The sequence below is a fragment of the Pseudopipra pipra genome, chromosome 8, assembly GCF_036250125.1.
Source record: "Pseudopipra pipra isolate bDixPip1 chromosome 8, bDixPip1.hap1, whole genome shotgun sequence".
In the NCBI taxonomy this organism is placed as follows: domain Eukaryota; kingdom Metazoa; phylum Chordata; class Aves; order Passeriformes; family Pipridae; genus Pseudopipra; species Pseudopipra pipra.
Genome location: NC_087556.1, coordinates 21,027,362 through 21,044,921, shown reverse-complemented (window position 1 = coordinate 21,044,921; position 17,560 = coordinate 21,027,362). Strand labels below are relative to the sequence as shown.

At 40.4% G+C, this 17,560-nt stretch overlaps 1 protein-coding gene across 10 annotated transcripts in view; it reads left to right on the top strand.

Annotated features, from left to right (window-relative positions):
* Nucleotides 1-17,560, top strand: part of EXOC6 (exocyst complex component 6) — an 86,972-nt gene that overhangs the window by 68,073 nt on the left and 1,339 nt on the right. For 6 of the 10 annotated variants that reach the window (XM_064662916.1, XM_064662917.1, XM_064662915.1 and 3 more), the window contains 2 exons: nucleotides 16,766-16,878; nucleotides 17,295-17,306. In XM_064662916.1, coding sequence (XP_064518986.1) covers nucleotides 16,766-16,878; nucleotides 17,295-17,306 — 125 coding nt within the window. Of the gene's footprint in view, nucleotides 1-317; nucleotides 465-16,765; nucleotides 16,891-17,294; nucleotides 17,307-17,560 lie in introns of those variants that run through there. The other 4 variants (XM_064662921.1, XM_064662922.1, XM_064662920.1 and 1 more) reach the window with 2 other exon arrangements.

Here is a 17,560-nt window from a genome sequence, read left to right as displayed (position 1 = left end):
AATTGACTTGGCACTAAGGCAGGAGGGCTTGAGGCACACTGTGAGCAGAACAGGGACACTTCAAGGTTCAGTATCTCATGTATTTACATCATACAATGACAGCATGCATATGGATCCCTGTGTTCAAAATGGCACAGTTACTTGAGTATGACTGCAAGCAAAATGTGTGTTATCTGGCTTGCAGTGGCAACGCAATGTTTTTTCAGAGTACTATATTCTTACAAGTAAATGGGAATTCTTCACACAAATGTGGCTACTTGTTTGTAAGCACTTAAATTCCCCAATGGAATCTCTTACTTTTGATTTCTCCTTTTCAGCTAGATTCTCAGAAGCCTGTAGTTAAATCACAGTAGGATCAGATCACAAGCTGTGTGTGTAGATACTTGCGAGGAAGATCTCAATCAGTGCTCTGTACACAGAAGCAAGCCAGCTCATTACTGAGATGGGATTTATACCTGCCAGCTGGTAAGAATTAGGAAGCTTTGGAAACAAATGCACAGAAATTAACAGCGGGTGGTCGAAAACAAGCATGGCTTTGGATACACTATCTTGATAAGGATTTGCAGAATCAAAGCAGGGTGGCAAGCCAGTCATTTCCTGGCAGTAAGTATTCCCACCCTGTTACTGCCAGAAACTAAAAGCACACATGCCAGATATTAGGTGTACGTGTGTTCCTTGGGACATTAAATCAGTCATCAAATTCAATGCAAAAGAACTTGTATCCAGTTCATCTGAATGCCCCTTTTTCAGCAGAGAAGTTCAAATAGCACGCTGATCATCGACAAGCTTTTTGCTCTAGATCCTGGCATACTGACAGTGATGGGGCACACCTTGAAAACAGGTTTGGAAAACTCAGTATACAAATGCTGTTACTTCAGTAGATCTATCAATATCTCACTTAACTAAAATTATGTACATATGGCAATTTAGCTACAAGATTCACTAAGGCAAAAACCTTACCAGTTTCTCCAAAGGAAACTATAGTAGATTGTGCACAAAAGGCTATGAGGTGTAAGGGTATAATGCTTAAACTGAATGTTATCTCTTAATTGGCAGTAAAGAATGCTGTAGTTACCTAAACTATGGAAATTAGATAAGAAAATAATTTTCTTATTTTTTTTAAGCTGGTTCATTTAAGAGATACAATTCTCTTAGTTCTCCACTTACCAAACTATATACATGCAAGAATTAAATGAGCTCACAAGAAATCTGTACTGTGTATTTAGAAAATTACAGAACTTGTGAAGTACTGGCTCAACTTGACTTAGAAACCTGCAGATAACAGCCTTTGAATAAGAACATAAGCCTTAGTTGAACAAGAGGGGATTTTTTGTTGTTGTTAGGTGAATTTATAACTTTTGGAACTGAGACAGGAAATGGCAATTGTTGATCTCATTTGTCATGTACAGGTGAAACACTTGACTTAGAGCTGTGCAGGGCAGTTTCATCTTCTAAATACTTCATCATAGAAATCACTAAAAGCTTCATTGAGAGGTTGATCAAAGCAGAAATTAAGAAAAAAGAAAAAAAGAAAAGAAAAAGAAAGTAGGCAAAAGCTGCTGTCAAGACTATTTAGGTGGATATATCTGAGTCCCTATCTGAATACTACCAACTGTCACGTTTAATCAGCTTTCAGCTCTTCCTCTTGGTCATCAGTACTTTCGCAAGACACGGTTTAGAAATAGTTAATCAATTAACTCAAAACCTACAGAGCTGTTGTTATGATGAAAACTTCATATCTCTGGAAAGCTTTTCTGTTCAAGAAAGCTCATCCCGTAGTTACAGAGGAAATTCCTGTAAAACTGTGACCTAAATGGCAGTAAATTGTATCCCGCCTTGGTAGTTGAATTGAAATTCCAAGTACACCCTGTACATAATGCCAGTACCCCAATGCTTCAGTTTTCTTGGGCAAGATACTAAATTTCTTCAATAACTGGCATGCTATGTGTCTGGAACACTTTATGAAGCAGTCATTGCCGAGGACATTATGAGAGAAGGCACTGAATAAACTTTATCTGGAGATTTTATTCTTTTGAAGAAGGACTTGTTGGTAGAAAAGTTTGAGAAGCTTCCCTTTTAGACAATTTCTTGATTAACAAATCTAAGTTGATCTGTGTGCCTATTATATTTGTAAATTCCTATGTACTGCTCCTTTGAGTCACTGATATACATCCCATTCAGTGGAAGTTATTCAGAAAAATTAAGTTTCTCTCTAGTTTTCTTCTACTATCAGTTGTGCTCCTATCCAACCCTTGCCTTTTTCTTTGTCATGTAAGAAATTATGTACATGCAAGGAAGGAAGATTTAGGTGCACGACTTCCCTGAAGTTTGTGAATACATTATATCAAGCTGTTGTCTCGCTGCTGACAGCTGGTTGCTGCAGGATCTGTACCACTGTGTCTGGGCCCTTCTGTAGCCTTGAGCTGGTGGATGGAGTTCAGTTTTGGAGCCCCCCCATCTCTACAGGAGTTCCTCTGAATCCTGTGAGCACTATGTGGTTCCTATGAGTAATGAATGAACATTGCTAATTGAACAAACAAGAGAAGAAAATTATTGGTTTCATTCAAGTTACGTGTTGTTTATATTCTCTTGACATCTGTAAGTCCTAGTCTCCCATCAAAGAGCCATGGGACTGGTAGCTGCATTAGCATATTCAGTAATTTCTGCCCCAAAATTGTTTACATTCTCCAGCCTTAGCTAAACTGGTAGTATCACTGGTATGTAGTATGTACTGGGCAGATTTGCCATCAGTATTTTTTCCAGTTGCATCAATCAACATACCTAGGTTCCATTCTTTCTCTAAATTATCTGTCAATCATAGGTGGTGGACAGAATATCCTGGGTTTTTTTCCTTTTGCTAGTTTCTTCTGTTAAAAAAAAGTTAGTCCATCTCATATTTGGAAGTCACTGTAGGGCAAATGTAAAGCCCAGTAAAATCAAAGGAATCCTTTACATCAAGAAAACAAGACTTGTTCTCTGCTTCAGGACAGTAACAACACAATGAAGGAACTGCATTGCCATAGCATGGCAATGACTTGAATTAGTGAAATGTAGTTAATGAATGTTTATTCATTTGGATCATAGTGTCTTAGAAAAAAAGATCATATGTTCAAAAGTGTTTGTACAGGATGCACCATAATGTGACAGTGATCTTCAGCTGGGTGTTTTATAACTGCAGAAATACAAATTAAAAAGTATTACTTTGTGTAGCTGACTGCCTCCAGTCAGTCAGTGAAATTTGGGAGATGAAGTTAGCACAAGTTGGCAAAAGAAATCATTGAATTTCATGCTGTTTTGTAATAACTGGTTTCTGAATGAAGTGAACTATATAAGCAATATGACTGAACCAGCATGTTTTTAGGCACAACTTATCATATATGTTAACATTTATGGCTCTTATGGGTGTGTCAGCTGTATTATATTACAAGTTGCACTATTTTAAAGAATATTGAAATAACAAATGAAGTGAAAGATTCACATGTAGGTGAAATTTGTGTCAGAACTTAAAGAAAAACTCTTCCAAAGGATTTTCCCTAGAGCATTGGTAGCAAAGGAGCAGTGTAACTAAGACCCTGCAATTATAAAAAGTGTGATGGTGGAGAAAAACGAGTGAATGATAACAGCAATGAAAAAAAAAAAGAAAAAATCAAAATATGGGTAGGTGAAAGCAGTAGCTGATGGGAAGAAAAGACCGTAAGGGTATGGGATGAAGGGGGAAAAAAGGGAAAAAGTAGGTTCGTGTCTATACATGTACTTTATTGTTATTCTTTTCTTTCTGTGTTTATCATTTTCCATGATTTATGCTGAGACTCATTAGGAAGATTTCTCTTTTAAACAACAGAAATTTCAAGAGATGTTTTTACCCAAAGAAAAGAATGGACTTTCAGTACACAGTTAATGTCCATGAAACCATCGGATTGCCTTGTTCCCAGGAGAATGCAAGCTTTCCCAGTTTCAGGAGTGTGCCTCCAGGAATTCGTTCCAGGAGGACACACAATTAGCCCATACTCTTCCAAAGTGCACAGTGTAACACGATGCAGTTAAACCAGAAGACAGTTTTCATCTTTTGACCCTGTGTCAAACATGTCAGTTGAGTAGCTTACCTGAGAAGAGAACATAGGCCATCAGATATTTTCCCATAGAAAGGAACATGCAGTAGATACACACACAAATGCAACTTTAAAGCCTGACTTATTTTTGAAGTAAAAGAAAAAGTGGCCTTTGTAAGTGGTACAACTCAGTCCATTGAAATTCTTCTTTCTTTTTGCCAGTCTGAAATTTAAATAAAAGTCTTTGCCCTTGCTTAGGCTATATGAGAAGGACATTAAAAATGGCTCTTTCATTTTAGGCACTAACAAGATATTGAGTCCTCTGCAAGGATGGATTTGATACTATCATTCAAATCCACATCCAAATTATATTTTTGGGAATGGTAAAATATTCTACATCTTGCATCTATTAACATGCAGAATAGTTTAAAAAGTTCACAGTGAAAGAGAGTGATGTTGAATAACTCTTAGACAGAAACACACAGGTAACTGGGTGGCGAGTGAGTTGGTGGTGGTGGTCCGTGTGAAAAAGTCCCCATAGCTTAATTAAATAAAACCAATAATGTGATTTAAACTTCTTTGCTTTAAAATTACTTTAATAAGGGTGTTAATTACTAGAGGATTAACACTGCTTACATGTGATAATAGATGTGGTCAGTCAATAAAGGGTGAGAATAATGTTCGTTTAGGAAGCAAAAGAATCTAGCACAGGATTACTCATCAGAAAGGGATAACATTTCAAAGTGGCAAGTTAAAATCAGGGAAGAGTTCTTCGAGTTGCAGGAGGCATTAGAGGCTGAATTTTGGCATCATTACCCAGCAAAAGTTCCATGTGTATTGGGATGTGTTGGAGCTAAAATATAAAGAGTAATTATTACAAATGATGTATAACATAGTTTGGAATTACTTTGTCTTTCAGAGCAATCGTAACAAATAATTTTTCAGACAAAATATTTTAAGAAAATATTGTCTGTAGAAGTGAGGGGAAAAGGGAAAATCTAAAGGAAAAAGATCAACTTCTAAGGAGAATAATTTCTTGAATATGTGTTTCTTAGAAAAGAGGTTGTGCTGGACTATTGCCATTAAGCAGAAAAGGTTTTTCCTAATATGTTTGCAAACAGCAGCAGGAGGAGAAAGATCTTCTGCAAAAAGCCAACAAAAAAGCAAATCCAGGTTTCTTGTTACTGCTGCCTGCTGGGCTCAGAAGCCTCTGCTAAACCAAGTTGTCTATACAACACATTAACGAAAACAAGACCAGGATGTTATGTGGGCTGTAGTATTTGCTAAAATGTTTTTAGAGTCATTTGATAGATTTAAATGTGGAAGTAAATGTCTTGTTGTAGCTGAAGAAGAAAGTGAAGGTTGTCCAGGAAAGAATATGAAACTTCTTTTCTAGTGATTTTGGCTTTGCTTTTAACTTGTCTTCATTTGCATTCCTAAGGTATTGATTGTGGAATTCCTTGTCCAGTGGTTCCCAGGTCTAGTATAGCTTTCCCTAAGGGATGTAACTTCATCTGTTATGAAGGGTGGTTATGCAGCCATACCCTGAGTGCACTACTTTGGAAGGAATAACTGTCTGTTTACAGTAAACTTATGATGACCAGGTCTGTAAGTGCCAGTGCCTTACAGATTGCATTGAATTTTTGTTTCTGGACACAAACAAAATTATGCTGGTTTGTGGCCTGTTATGTCTTGGATTTTGGTGGCTTTCCACATATTCTGATTCAGCACCCAAGATCAGCTGAGGTACTTTATTGAACAGTTGCTGTATTTGTATCTGCTTCCTGCAGAGGCTTTTCAGAGAGACACTTGTATATAAAATTCTGAGTGTTTTAATGGCCACTTAAGAGAAGAATCTGGAGCACTGCGGCTATAACTTTTTTATTTTAGATGTGCAGCTTTTGAGAAATGCACAGATCTTAAAACAAACCAGACCAAAAAAAGTTTTAAACTAAAAAATAATTACTCTGCTGTGTTGAAAGAAACTATTTCCCCTTACCTGCTGTAGAACCCTAGGTCACCTCAGGGGAGATGATGTGTTTCATAGTGTACACTAGAGATCATGGACCTCTGTGGAGACCAGATGCTGCAGATTCAAGAGGTGCTCATAAACGTTATAGACCTGATGTATATCCTCATGTTAGGTTGAATCAATCTCTGTAGCGATGTAATTTCAGTATATTTCGTAGGTGTAATTTTCTCTGGTGTTTTTGTCCATGTCAGAATATGAAAAAAAATAACTGGAAAGCTAGGAGAGGGAAACACCCTGTTCACCAAATCACTAGTTCCCAGTGCCCTGGATCTGTTCTGTGAGCTGCAGCTTCACACTGAGAGCTGAGGTCTTTGCCTCCTCCGGAAGCATGAAGCTGATGCCATGGAGCTGTGCCGTGCTTACTTGTCTTCCCGTAGGCATCAGTTTGCATTTGCACACCAGGGCTGTGTATTGAAAACTCCTTTCTTCAATCCTAGAAATAATCAGACTGAAATTTAAACGTGGAGTTGTAATTATACTTGGACAGAGCACTGCGGATGTTTAGTTCTAGGGCACGGCAGCCTGACTGTATAGATTAGATGTGCGTGTATACAAGGGCAGTTTGGATTAGTTGGTTAAAAACAGCGTTTGTCAGATAATGATTTTTTGCAGTATAATATATATACTTGTAAGACTGCAGGCATCTAGAATTGCTCATGTGGATACTGCTAAATATTAAATGGACAAGAACATTCAATTCCAGAACACAGTATGGAAGTTGAAATGAACGTGTTTTGTATTTAAATTTTATTCTAGTTACACCAAATTAGATTATTTTAAGTTAGTCACACCTTCTCTAAGCCAGAGAAGGTGGTTAAAATTCAATTTTAACTTTAGATTTTGAAAATTTTGGATACATTTTTTTTAGTGAATCAACTCAAATGGATTTTTACAGGAAGGATTAAGACAAATGATACAGTTTTAATCCCCAAGAAACTTATTTTCAGATACTGTGCCTCATCACATGCTATTTATGGCAGTATTTCACAGATGAGCAAATAGTTTAAAGCAAGCCTGTTGTAAGTTTTGTGCAACTGAAAAAAAAGTGATTATAGAATATTAAAATTTAAATAAACTAAACTGTAAAAGTTAGTTTCAGTAAATGTCAATATTTAAGTACTACTGGCAAACATGTTTAAAAAACACCAGAAGCCAAATGAAAATGACAGCTTAAATTTAACTGTGCTATATTAAATGTTCCTTAATTGTAACATCTGAAATTCTGTTTTCAAAGTCTTGTTCAGGTCAGAAGCAGATGGCCTGTTTTGGGGGGCTGCAGTTGTCACCTCTGCGTGCTCTGTGGGTGTGTACACCTCTGTGTCGGAAGCTCAAAACCAAAAAAAATGGTGAATGACCTGACCATTGCATAATACACAATTTTTAATCCACACAAATTTTGCCATTGACATAGTTTTACGCTTTGTCTAAAGGGACTTTGTGTACGGACTAACACGCTTGACAGGAGCAATTTGGCCCGAGCCCATGCCCTCCGGAGCCTGACTGTCTGCCAGGCTCCTGCTTTTCAAACTCTTCCCTGTTTCTAGACTCAAAAGACGGTTCTTTTGCTACTAGTCCAGCTTATTCTGTAATGATGAAGAACAACACACTTCATAATAAACATTTTCACTGTAATTAAACAAATCTTCTTTGAAGAGGTATTACTTGTTGCTATATTGTGTATTTCATAGGGCCTGGCTATTTATATTTTTCTCAGTAACTGTTTTTCAGTGTCTTCAGATGTTACATCTTGGGCTGCTTGAAATTTTAATGGGATTTATAAAAATTATACATTGTGAGTGCTTTTCTGGTTATGGTAACAGCAACAAGCTTGTTCACATGACTTCAGCAGCAAGTGTTTTATTTTGTAGGCAGGCCTAAATTCATTTGAAGTGCCAAAGAATAAAAAATGTATTTGGACTTGTTCATGAATATGACAAGACCAGGCAACTCTGAGTGTACTACAACATCCAGATTTTATGAAAAAAATTCTACCCTTTGTAAGAATTTTTGCTTATAAAAGATGCATGAATACAAATAACTTTCTTAGCATAACAACAATTCCCAGTGGTTCAGCTGTCATAACCTCTGAGTTTATACATTGTACATTTATGAATGTGTTAAAGATTGTATCCCAACATTCAAGATACTGACAGATATGATTTCACTTATAAATTTGAAACAGATGGTAGCATTTAAGTATGAAATTGTTTCATTCTTGTGAACATTTCAGTGTCCTACATTTAGACACAATTTCTAAATGCATGGCGGTTAAAAAAAAAAAAAGGCACGTTTTAATGCAGCGGCTTAAAAACTGAAAGACACTGCCTTTCTAACACAAACTATCCTTCCTTTGAAAATCCAGGGCTCAGTTTTCAAAGCATTGTCTAGGAATTTAGCCTGCGACCCCCATTGACACTAATAGGAATTGCATAGCTAAGTCCCCATAACATCACTTTGAAAATCCATTTGTTGTACCAATCCAGAAAAAGGGTAGCATAAACTATAGGGAGACATTCACAGATCAAGAGATCAATTTACACTTTGAAATACAAGCCCAGTGTGCATTATTCCAGTTATGTGATTTAGAGAGGGGATTTTAAATTCACCACATTCACAAAATAAGTCACCAGGTGTAAATAAAACAAAATATTTTGGCAAGTGGCAGGCAGACTTGCTAACCAGGCTAACAAGATATTTGTCAGCAGTAACGAACACCTGCTGATTAAGTGATAATTGTGTTTGGTTGGTATGGTGTTATTCTACCATTAGCAAATTCTTTTTTTTCCTTCAAGCTGGACCTAGATATCTATATTTTAAGTACTTCTGTTGTTCTTTGCAACCAAGAAATGTTTAGAGTGAACAAGACTTGTCTTTGTCCAGTTCTGATTCTGGTCCTTGGTGCTCTAGTTCCACTTTAGTAAGTGCTTTCATGATGTGCATGCTTTAATAAACAGGGACATGACATTTGGTGAATAATTGTGGTGTTATCTATATGGTTGTGCAGGAGTCTTTGTTAATTTCTTGGAAATAGCTGTATACCTGTGTAAGGTATATTCATGTGTACTTGTGCACAAAACCTAAGCAAAGATGAAAGAAGTGTTGTTGTTGTGTAGCTGTGTTGCTGCAGTGCCTGTGCGTCCCAGTCATGGACCATGGCCTCATTATGCTGGGCAGAATATAAATAAGTGTTTTAACAAAAGAAAGACAGCGCTGCCTCAGAGTTCACAAACTGATGAGATTATAGCTCCACTGAAAGGTTAACATTATGTCAGAAATTATGAAATAACAATGATTCTGGTTGACAGGCTTCCTCTTCGGTCATCAAACCCATTTGTCCTTCTGAATACAAGGTGTGGTGTATTGGTACAGTGTGAGCTCCTTGGAGTAGGAAATGTTAAGGAATGGGACATTTGTGAGTGGCTCTTGCAATTTTACTGTGTTTAAAATGAAAAAGTCCCTTTCATGATTGGTATTTTTAGCTCCAAAACCCAATAAAAATTGTAATAATTGAAATAATCATGTATTTGCTATTTCTTAGTGACTTAAATGATACACAGCTAGCAACAATCACAGAGTTTTTTTCCTAGGTCAAAAGCCATGCATCCTCAAGGAAAAAACTGTAATGTTATTTCTGTACTCTTTCCTAAGAAATGGTTGGGTGTAGCTTGCAGTTGTATATGCTTGGCACTGTTCATTTCCCAGAAGAGTTCACCGTATTCTAGGCTTTGGGGTTTTTTTAATTAAAGAGGTCAAAATCCATTATATCAAAATTTCAAAGAATTTACCAATTAGCTGTAGTCTGTGATGCCCAGCAGGTGGCTTTTATACTATTAAAGGGAGATTGTTTCCATCTCTGATCAAAGCAAAACCAAAACAAAAGAAAATATAGAATATTTTGCTGTACACAGTGCAAACCACACGCTGTGTAAATTATATGTGAAAACTGTACATGAGAGACTGTTTAGTCATCCCACTTCCAAGAAAAAGTTCTATGTGTTTTCACACTGGTCCTCACGAGGATTTTAATGGTAGTGTCTAAATCTGTTTAGATTACTGATTAGCTGAGGAGGACAGCTTGCTATTTTCTAAAATGAAGACTGTAGTATTTTTGTTATTTAAAAGTAGAAGTAAAAATGCACAATTAACTAGATAAATGAATTTGGTAGAAGTGAAGTTAGAAAAAACTGAGTGTGCTGGAATGTCCCAAGATGCAAAAAAAAAATTCCAATTTGCACTTTTCAGTGAATCTAAACTTCCCCGATTTTTGCCTACTTAAAAGAATGTTTGTGACCTTTTGACCCTTTTGTTATCCCTTACTCAGAAGGGCCTTTATTCTGTAAGGCTTAGGTATAAAAAAATAAAAAGAGCGTTAATGGCATAACAGTCCTTTCTGATCACCCTGTGTAAGATGTTTATGCAAAGTGTCAATAGAAGCAATTGGCCTAACAGTGTGACAACCTGCTTTGCTTGGAAATGGGCTAATCTCCTGTTTGGGTTATCCAGAGGTCAGGTAAGGATTTCTTTCTTCGCACTCCCTGTAGCGCACGGGTACATAACCTGCAAACACTACAGGGCAGAAATTAGAAGCAACTGAGCCCAAGGATGCCACAAAGCCTTTCTGTTTAATCTTGACCATTTTGCTTATTCTCATGATTTTTTTTCTCTGTCTTCTTTTGGTTTTTCTCTTCCTGGTCCCATCCCAGAGAGTCTCCTTGAGCGTATAACACATAATGATGACAGGGACTCTAACAATTTCATTATCTGCTGCTTCACTGTGTTGGGTTGTTTTTTTTTTTCAAACAGGCATCATCCCACTCTTTTTTGAAGTTCACGTGGAAACCTACTTTAAATCTCAGTTTTTGAGGGCTGCCCCCGTTGCCCTGTCACAGCAGGCTGGAACTCAATAAGAGCTCAGGCAAGCGTAGCAGGCCAGGCAATGGGCCTTGGCGGGCTGCACGCTGTGAACTCCTGCCTCACTGAATCAGCTTCTGTGTGTTTTTATAACTGCCTTTTTTTTCCCTGTTAATTATGTCCCAAGGCTGTGGAAAGACAGCATTTATCTGTTTCAACAGACTAAGCAGCAAGTGTTCTGACATGTTTATCAGGCAAATTGTACCTGACAAAAGGTAATTACACATGCAATCAAGTCCAGAAGTAACTGGGTGATTAGGGGTTAATAAACTTCAACATAAGAAATATTCTGCTTGTGAGCAAGGAGAGTGGGCCAGAAAGACATAACTGACAGTGGTATGTTAAAAAAATTACTTTCTTTGGATGGAATATTTGACTTTACCGAAAGGTAAGTAGGATATTGAGTGTACAACTCCTCATTTTTATCTCCAACTCCTGAATCATTGGTGTCTGTTGTACAACCAAAGCTATTTGCTAACACTCAGGCTACTTCAGAAGAGATAACGGCACCATTCCAGCTTGTACTAAGCTACCTTGATAATTTACAATTAGGATTTTTGTAGTATAACCAACACAGTTGCTGTTGTCTAATGGACACTGCCCCCATTTCCATCTGCAAAGCTCATGTCTCCTCCTGTCTCTTGCTGTGTTGAGTCTGTTCATAGCTAGTTCCCAAAGTTGCGTTCTCTTCCAAGATTATTCCTGACAGTTGCCCAAAAGTAAAAAGGAAAGGGCATCTGTATGATATTTGAGGATGTGACAAGAGGCTCAAACGGCATTGAAAGGGCCGGATGGTTGATTTCAGCGGTTCCCAGTGCACAGAATTCTCATGTAATTACAAGATGGCCTAAATACAGGACTATGGCTGAGCTGCTCTGAACTTTAGGTAATACAAGACAAAGCTTTAGGGAGCAATGAGAAACAGTAATTTCTATCCAAACATGACCATATCACCTAGATAGGAAAACACGAGAGTACTAACTATGAAGAATAGGTGCAAGTGCCCTATTTGAAACCAGAATTCTGTCCCTAAAATCTTAAGAAATTTTCCCCTGTAGCATCACTATTGTAATGTTTTGTGTTAACCGATTCTGTTAGCTAGCAAGGTCTTAAAGTGGGACCTCTTTTAACCAAAATATAGTTTAGTATCTTTTACAAGAAAATTGTTCTGTTTAAAATAAAAATATTCTGAATAGAAATAGCAGTGTTATCTGTATAATGTAAGAAATTACTATAAACTTTTATGTAAGTACATATAAACACCTTTTTTTCCCCAAATGGTGTTTATTTCTGTCAGAGAGACCTAATATTAGTCATAAAAGGCATTTAGAAAGTACCTAGACATGAATAAAAGGTTAGAAACCCAAAGCATTGTAGGACATAATTTGAAATAAAAGTGCAGAACAGCAATGAGAGGCGTAAGTTCCCTATAATGTTAAAAGTATGTATGTGACTAATAATGTGCTGGTTTGAGAAGGCAACACAATTTCATGTACAGTAAAAGAAACATGCTGCTTTATGATCATCAGCCCTGATGGTTCCAATATGTTGGCTAAAGTTCCCCTTCTATCACACCTTTAGAAGAGGCAAAATCCTCTAAATAAGGGGAAGTGACTATCCTATTTTATAAATGTAAGTAAGCGGACAGTCTGTTGGGTGCTCTGTCTGGTATACTTGAAAGGTTAAAGCTTTTTGTTGTTGTTGTAGTTGGTTTTTTGTTTTGTTATGTTTTGTAATGACTCAGACACACACACTTCTCTGCAAATTACTCCTAGTCAGAAGTGAATAATTGCTTGTGACTCCTAGGGAAGCATATTCTGCTTCATTATAAAATACTCAGGTACAGTATTGCCTGTCTTAGCGTATTCTTATTTTTCATGGGTTTTGTGGGATAAAGAGAGTACAGCAGTGCCATTGTTCTTGGGTAGGAGTACATATATGTAGTTTATTTGGTGCTTCACAGTGTTTCAGCTGCATGATAAGCTGGTTCTGACTGAGCACCCTCGGGTGGCTCCTTAGGTGGGGCTGAGTGGCTGACTAACAGCTAAAATGGGCTGCACTGCCTCCAGATTCTCAGAGTAGTAGGAGAGATTGTCTTTCTGTCTCGTTTGAAGTTCTTCCCATATGTGTTAACTTTGGAAGGATGCAAGTGCAAAATAAACATTTTTCCTATTGTAATTTCAAGGCAAGCGATTACATATTCTAACCTCAAAGAAGTCACATCCAGTAGCACCAGTTGATGTGCTACACTCTGTGGCCTTTGATTGATTTTTGAGGCTGGAAGATATTTATTGCCAGGACCTACTCTTTGCCTATATTTATCTTATGACAGTGCATGCCATTCCTTGCTAGACAACACATCTCATTTTCAGTTATTGTCATGGTAATAGTGACAGTTTTAGTAGATAAAATAGTAGTTGGGAAATGTTGCTTTAACTTGACCTTCAATAAGTTGATTCTAGTTGCCACAGTAAAAATACTGTCACAGAACCAGTAAATTCTCCTGTAGGTCATATACATCATATGCCTCTGGCCAAGACGGTCCCACTTCTTCTATATGAGGAAGAGGAATTAAAGTGCTTCATTTGAGGAAGGCACACATTTGTGTAGCAGAGGAACAGAAATTGAAGCAGACTGTAGGGTTGACTCTTCTGCAGCATGGCTGCAGATGTGAAGGTGAATTTGGGGTTGTGCTCAAGTGAAGCTTTGTATAAGTGAATTGAAGTTATTTCCCATTACACATGTGGTGGTCCTAGGACATTTCTGCTGGACTGTCCTTCCTGCAGTTGGCTGCTCACCAACCTGCTCCCCTCACAAAGTGCCTACATTGACTGTACATCCTCTGAGTCCAAGTGCCAGGTCAGATGCAGGTGATATGAATGGCCGGGACACAGATCCAAAGAGCCGCACACCAGGCGACTCTTGCCCACCCACAGTGTACAGTATGTGCTGTCAAAGCCCATTACATACAGCAATATGGCACAGTGCAGAACTGCAGCTGTGAGGGGGACAAAATGCACAATGCATAATTGTGCGCAGCAGCAGTCCAGTCTCCAGCAGTGTCTGCAGCTCCTGCCACGTTTACTCCAGAGGCAGAGCGTTGTTGTCACACTGCAGCCCCTGGACACTGTGCAGAAGGAGGGAAGGGAGCTATGACTGAGTGGCACGTGTCATTTGATTGCATGTCCCTGGTCCTTTGACTTACCTGCCACATGTCATGACAGCTGCTTGAACTTAGGAGATTTATTAGCATGAGGCTGGTTGTGTGCAGCTCTTTGACCAAGCTTTGGGTACATCCCCCTCACCGATAGTGTCTCTCGAGGTGTTCATTCTTCAGAGCCAGGACTATCTTGGAGTGCATAGAATATGCTTCTTGTTCTCTTGGGACATTTTTTTACCTCATGTCTTGAAAAGCAAAACTCCATGGTCTGTTTAGAGCCCTACTTGCCTACCTGTGTTAGGCTAGGTGACAAATGAGGTGTAATCTTCCAGCACAGCTGTCACTATCACTGAGATGTCCCAGAGCCATGGCACAATCAGACAGTTGAGTCAAGCACTGAAAGCATAGTATGGAAATCACTCATTTGATACTGTCAGGGAAGTTTCTTTGAACTCGTCAGTACTGTAATTGTGTCAGTCATTGATAGGTTTGGGCTGCAGATTGCTAACAGGATACAGAGCTTCAGGGTTGTTTAGGATTTACCCAGAATCCTCAATTTCAATCTTACAATAGGGTTAAGAAATTAAATCTTTCACCTTTGATTTACTAAACACACCTACTGCGGGAACTGCATGTCCTTTCTTAAGAACCGTCTCCCACATGAAGCCCATGACAAGTAGCATTGTAATTAGCAGTAATTTATTAATACATTGTTTGCTTCTCTGTTTACTTCTCTGTAAGAGAGAGGGAACATGAAGTCACCAGATTATACAGTTTGGGTTCCTGTGGTTATCACCTTTATCCTCCCTGCTTGCGTTGTGCGTCTGCTCTTCCTACCTTTCTACTCTTTGGGTTGTGCTTTTAAATTTCATACAGCCTTTGAGGACTGGGCACTACTGACTGTGTAACACAGGTAATAAGAAGTGATGAGTAATATGCAGCAGCAACTGAGGCTGTGGGTTTCCCAGATGGTACTAATTCCTGAGTTAACAAGCCTTCCCAAGTCTATTTGCTCAGTGACTAAAGCGATGTTCTCAGTTAGGTAGGAGAATTGGTGGTGTCCATTCTGAGAAAGGGCTTTGTGGGAAAGAACTATTTGTATTTGATCTTGTCAGCTATCATGGGTATGTAAGTCAGCAGAGAATGAAATAGCTTCCTTGCTTCTTAAATACTTTTCATCCATATGAGATAGTTAAATGTAAAATCTAGATGTCGCTGAGGTTTGTAATGGTCCCTGGAGGTCTTTGGGATGACAGCAGTAATTGTGTCAGAGGTTCATTATAAAGGCAGGAAATGTTGCTACTGTATGCTTTTATTTTATAATGAAATTGGTGTTATGATTTTGGGGATGAGGATTAGTGGACACCTCTGGCACTTCATCCGGCTGAGAAGTTTGAGTAAGGCAAGGTTCTTGGAGGTGCAGTCCCCCTCTTAGCATGCCCTGAGGAGTCAGAGGAGTGGGCACCTGTTGCAGCTCTGCCTCGAGGAGCAGGAGCTGCTACTGTTGTGCCCCAGCTGTAACAGCTCTGGTATGACTTAGCAGGAGCACATGTTAAAGTGAACAGAGTTCTTTCTTTCTGTGACTTGCAGTAGTCTGTTACATATTTTTAAGTGGTTTTGTTACAGAAAATCCTGTTCGGCACCACCTTTCCAGCATTACGGATTCAGCAGGCCTTCAGGCAAGCAGTGGCCCTAGGTTATGCTGCCACTGGCACTACAAGCTGGAGCGAAGTGCTGCTAATGGTTCCCCACGCTTACTTTAACAGTAGGTTTGGCTAACACAGGGCAGCCTGAGAACAAGCCCTTGTTAGCCCTCAGCAGCAGGACAAGGCCAGGCACCAGACGCAGGGGGAAGCTGGGGGCGCCCCGCCATTGACGTCAATGGCAGTGGGGCCCGCTGGCCCGCAGGTAGCCGTGGGAAAGGCTTCCCCGAGCGGGGCTGCCTGTGTCCTGGCCCCTGGCAGCCTGGGCAGGGTGCCCAGCGGTGCCTGGCTTGTGCCCCGTGATGGTGGAGGGGGAATTAGGCTTGGAGGGCTGCGAGGGTGCTGGCTGCTGGAGGTTCCGCGTTGTGTCTGATTGTAAAAGCAGGCTGTTTTGCTGAACAGCAGCTCTGAGATCATGAGTCAAAGGCCTGATTTGAAGTTGCAGCCAGGCGTAGGGCTGCATTTGGAGGCTTTTTGTTCCTCCACTGAAATGTTTGGGTTTGTTTGGGCCAGAAGTGTGCCCAGGGCTTGGCGCTGAGTTTCGGGGATCAGTCACAATGGAGAGTGCAACGGGAGGTGTTTAATTCACTTAGTTGAGACTACCTGAACCTCTGCTTTTAACTACTGTGAGGAGCGGCAGACACAAACATCCCTAGCTTGCTCCCCACGGTAAAGCAAGCTCCCAAACGCCAAAGCAAGTTCCCAAACACCAAAGCGTGAAGCCATTAGCATCCCTTCCTAGGGCCGAACTTGAACAGCCGCCTCCCTGCGCAGGGAGGGAGGCAAGGGATGTAAAAGAAAGAAATGGGCAGGTGAAGGGAGGGTGTCGGCTGGGCTCGGCGAGAGGCTGCGGCCGGCCTCCTCTCCGCAGAGCCGCCCCGCGCTCGCTCACCCGCCTCTTCCCCCGCAGCTCCTGGACCTCTTCATGGTGTGGGACTGGTCCACCTACCTGGCTGACTACGGGCAGGCCACCTCCAAGTACCTGCGGGTCAACCCCAGCACGGCCCTCACGCTCCTGGAGAAGTAAGTGCAGGGGTCGGAGCTGCCGGCACGGGAATGGAGGCGGCTCCAGGGCCGGGGCTGGAGCCGCCCGCCCTGCCGGGAGCGGCGCGGCCGAAGCCCGGCGGCAGCACGGCCGTGTCCCGGTGCCGGGAGCGGCGCGGAGCGGCGGGCGGTGCCGGTGCCGCGGTCTCAGCCCGCGGCTGCCCGAATTGCCGCTCTAGGGAAGGGAAATGCGTGGGGTTTGCCGTGGTGAAGCGGTGCGAGCCTTTCGGCCGGCCTGGAGGGTGGACTGGGAGGGCAGGGTAAGGAGGGCGCGTTGCCGCCAGCCCGGTACCAACCTGCTGGTAAAAGCCGCATCAGAACACACTGCGCTTTAAAGACATTTTCTAACAGTGTTTTCTCTCCTCACCTGCCTGTGATGATTATGTCTTCTGAAGAGTTCACAGAGGGTACGTATCGCCTATATTGTTACAAAATATTGTTGCTTTAACTTATTTAATTTCCCGAATTTCGTTTTTAAATCCATTACTACGGGAAATCAGCGATAACGATGCCCGTTATTGATGGTGAGCAAAGTTCGCCCGTTCACTGCATCTAAATTTACCATGGAGGCAGATAATATTAACGGGTTTTATGGTTTGCTTCTTTCTTATGGCATTGGGTAGGGCCAGGGTCCTGCCGAATGGGTGTTTGCTTCATAGTT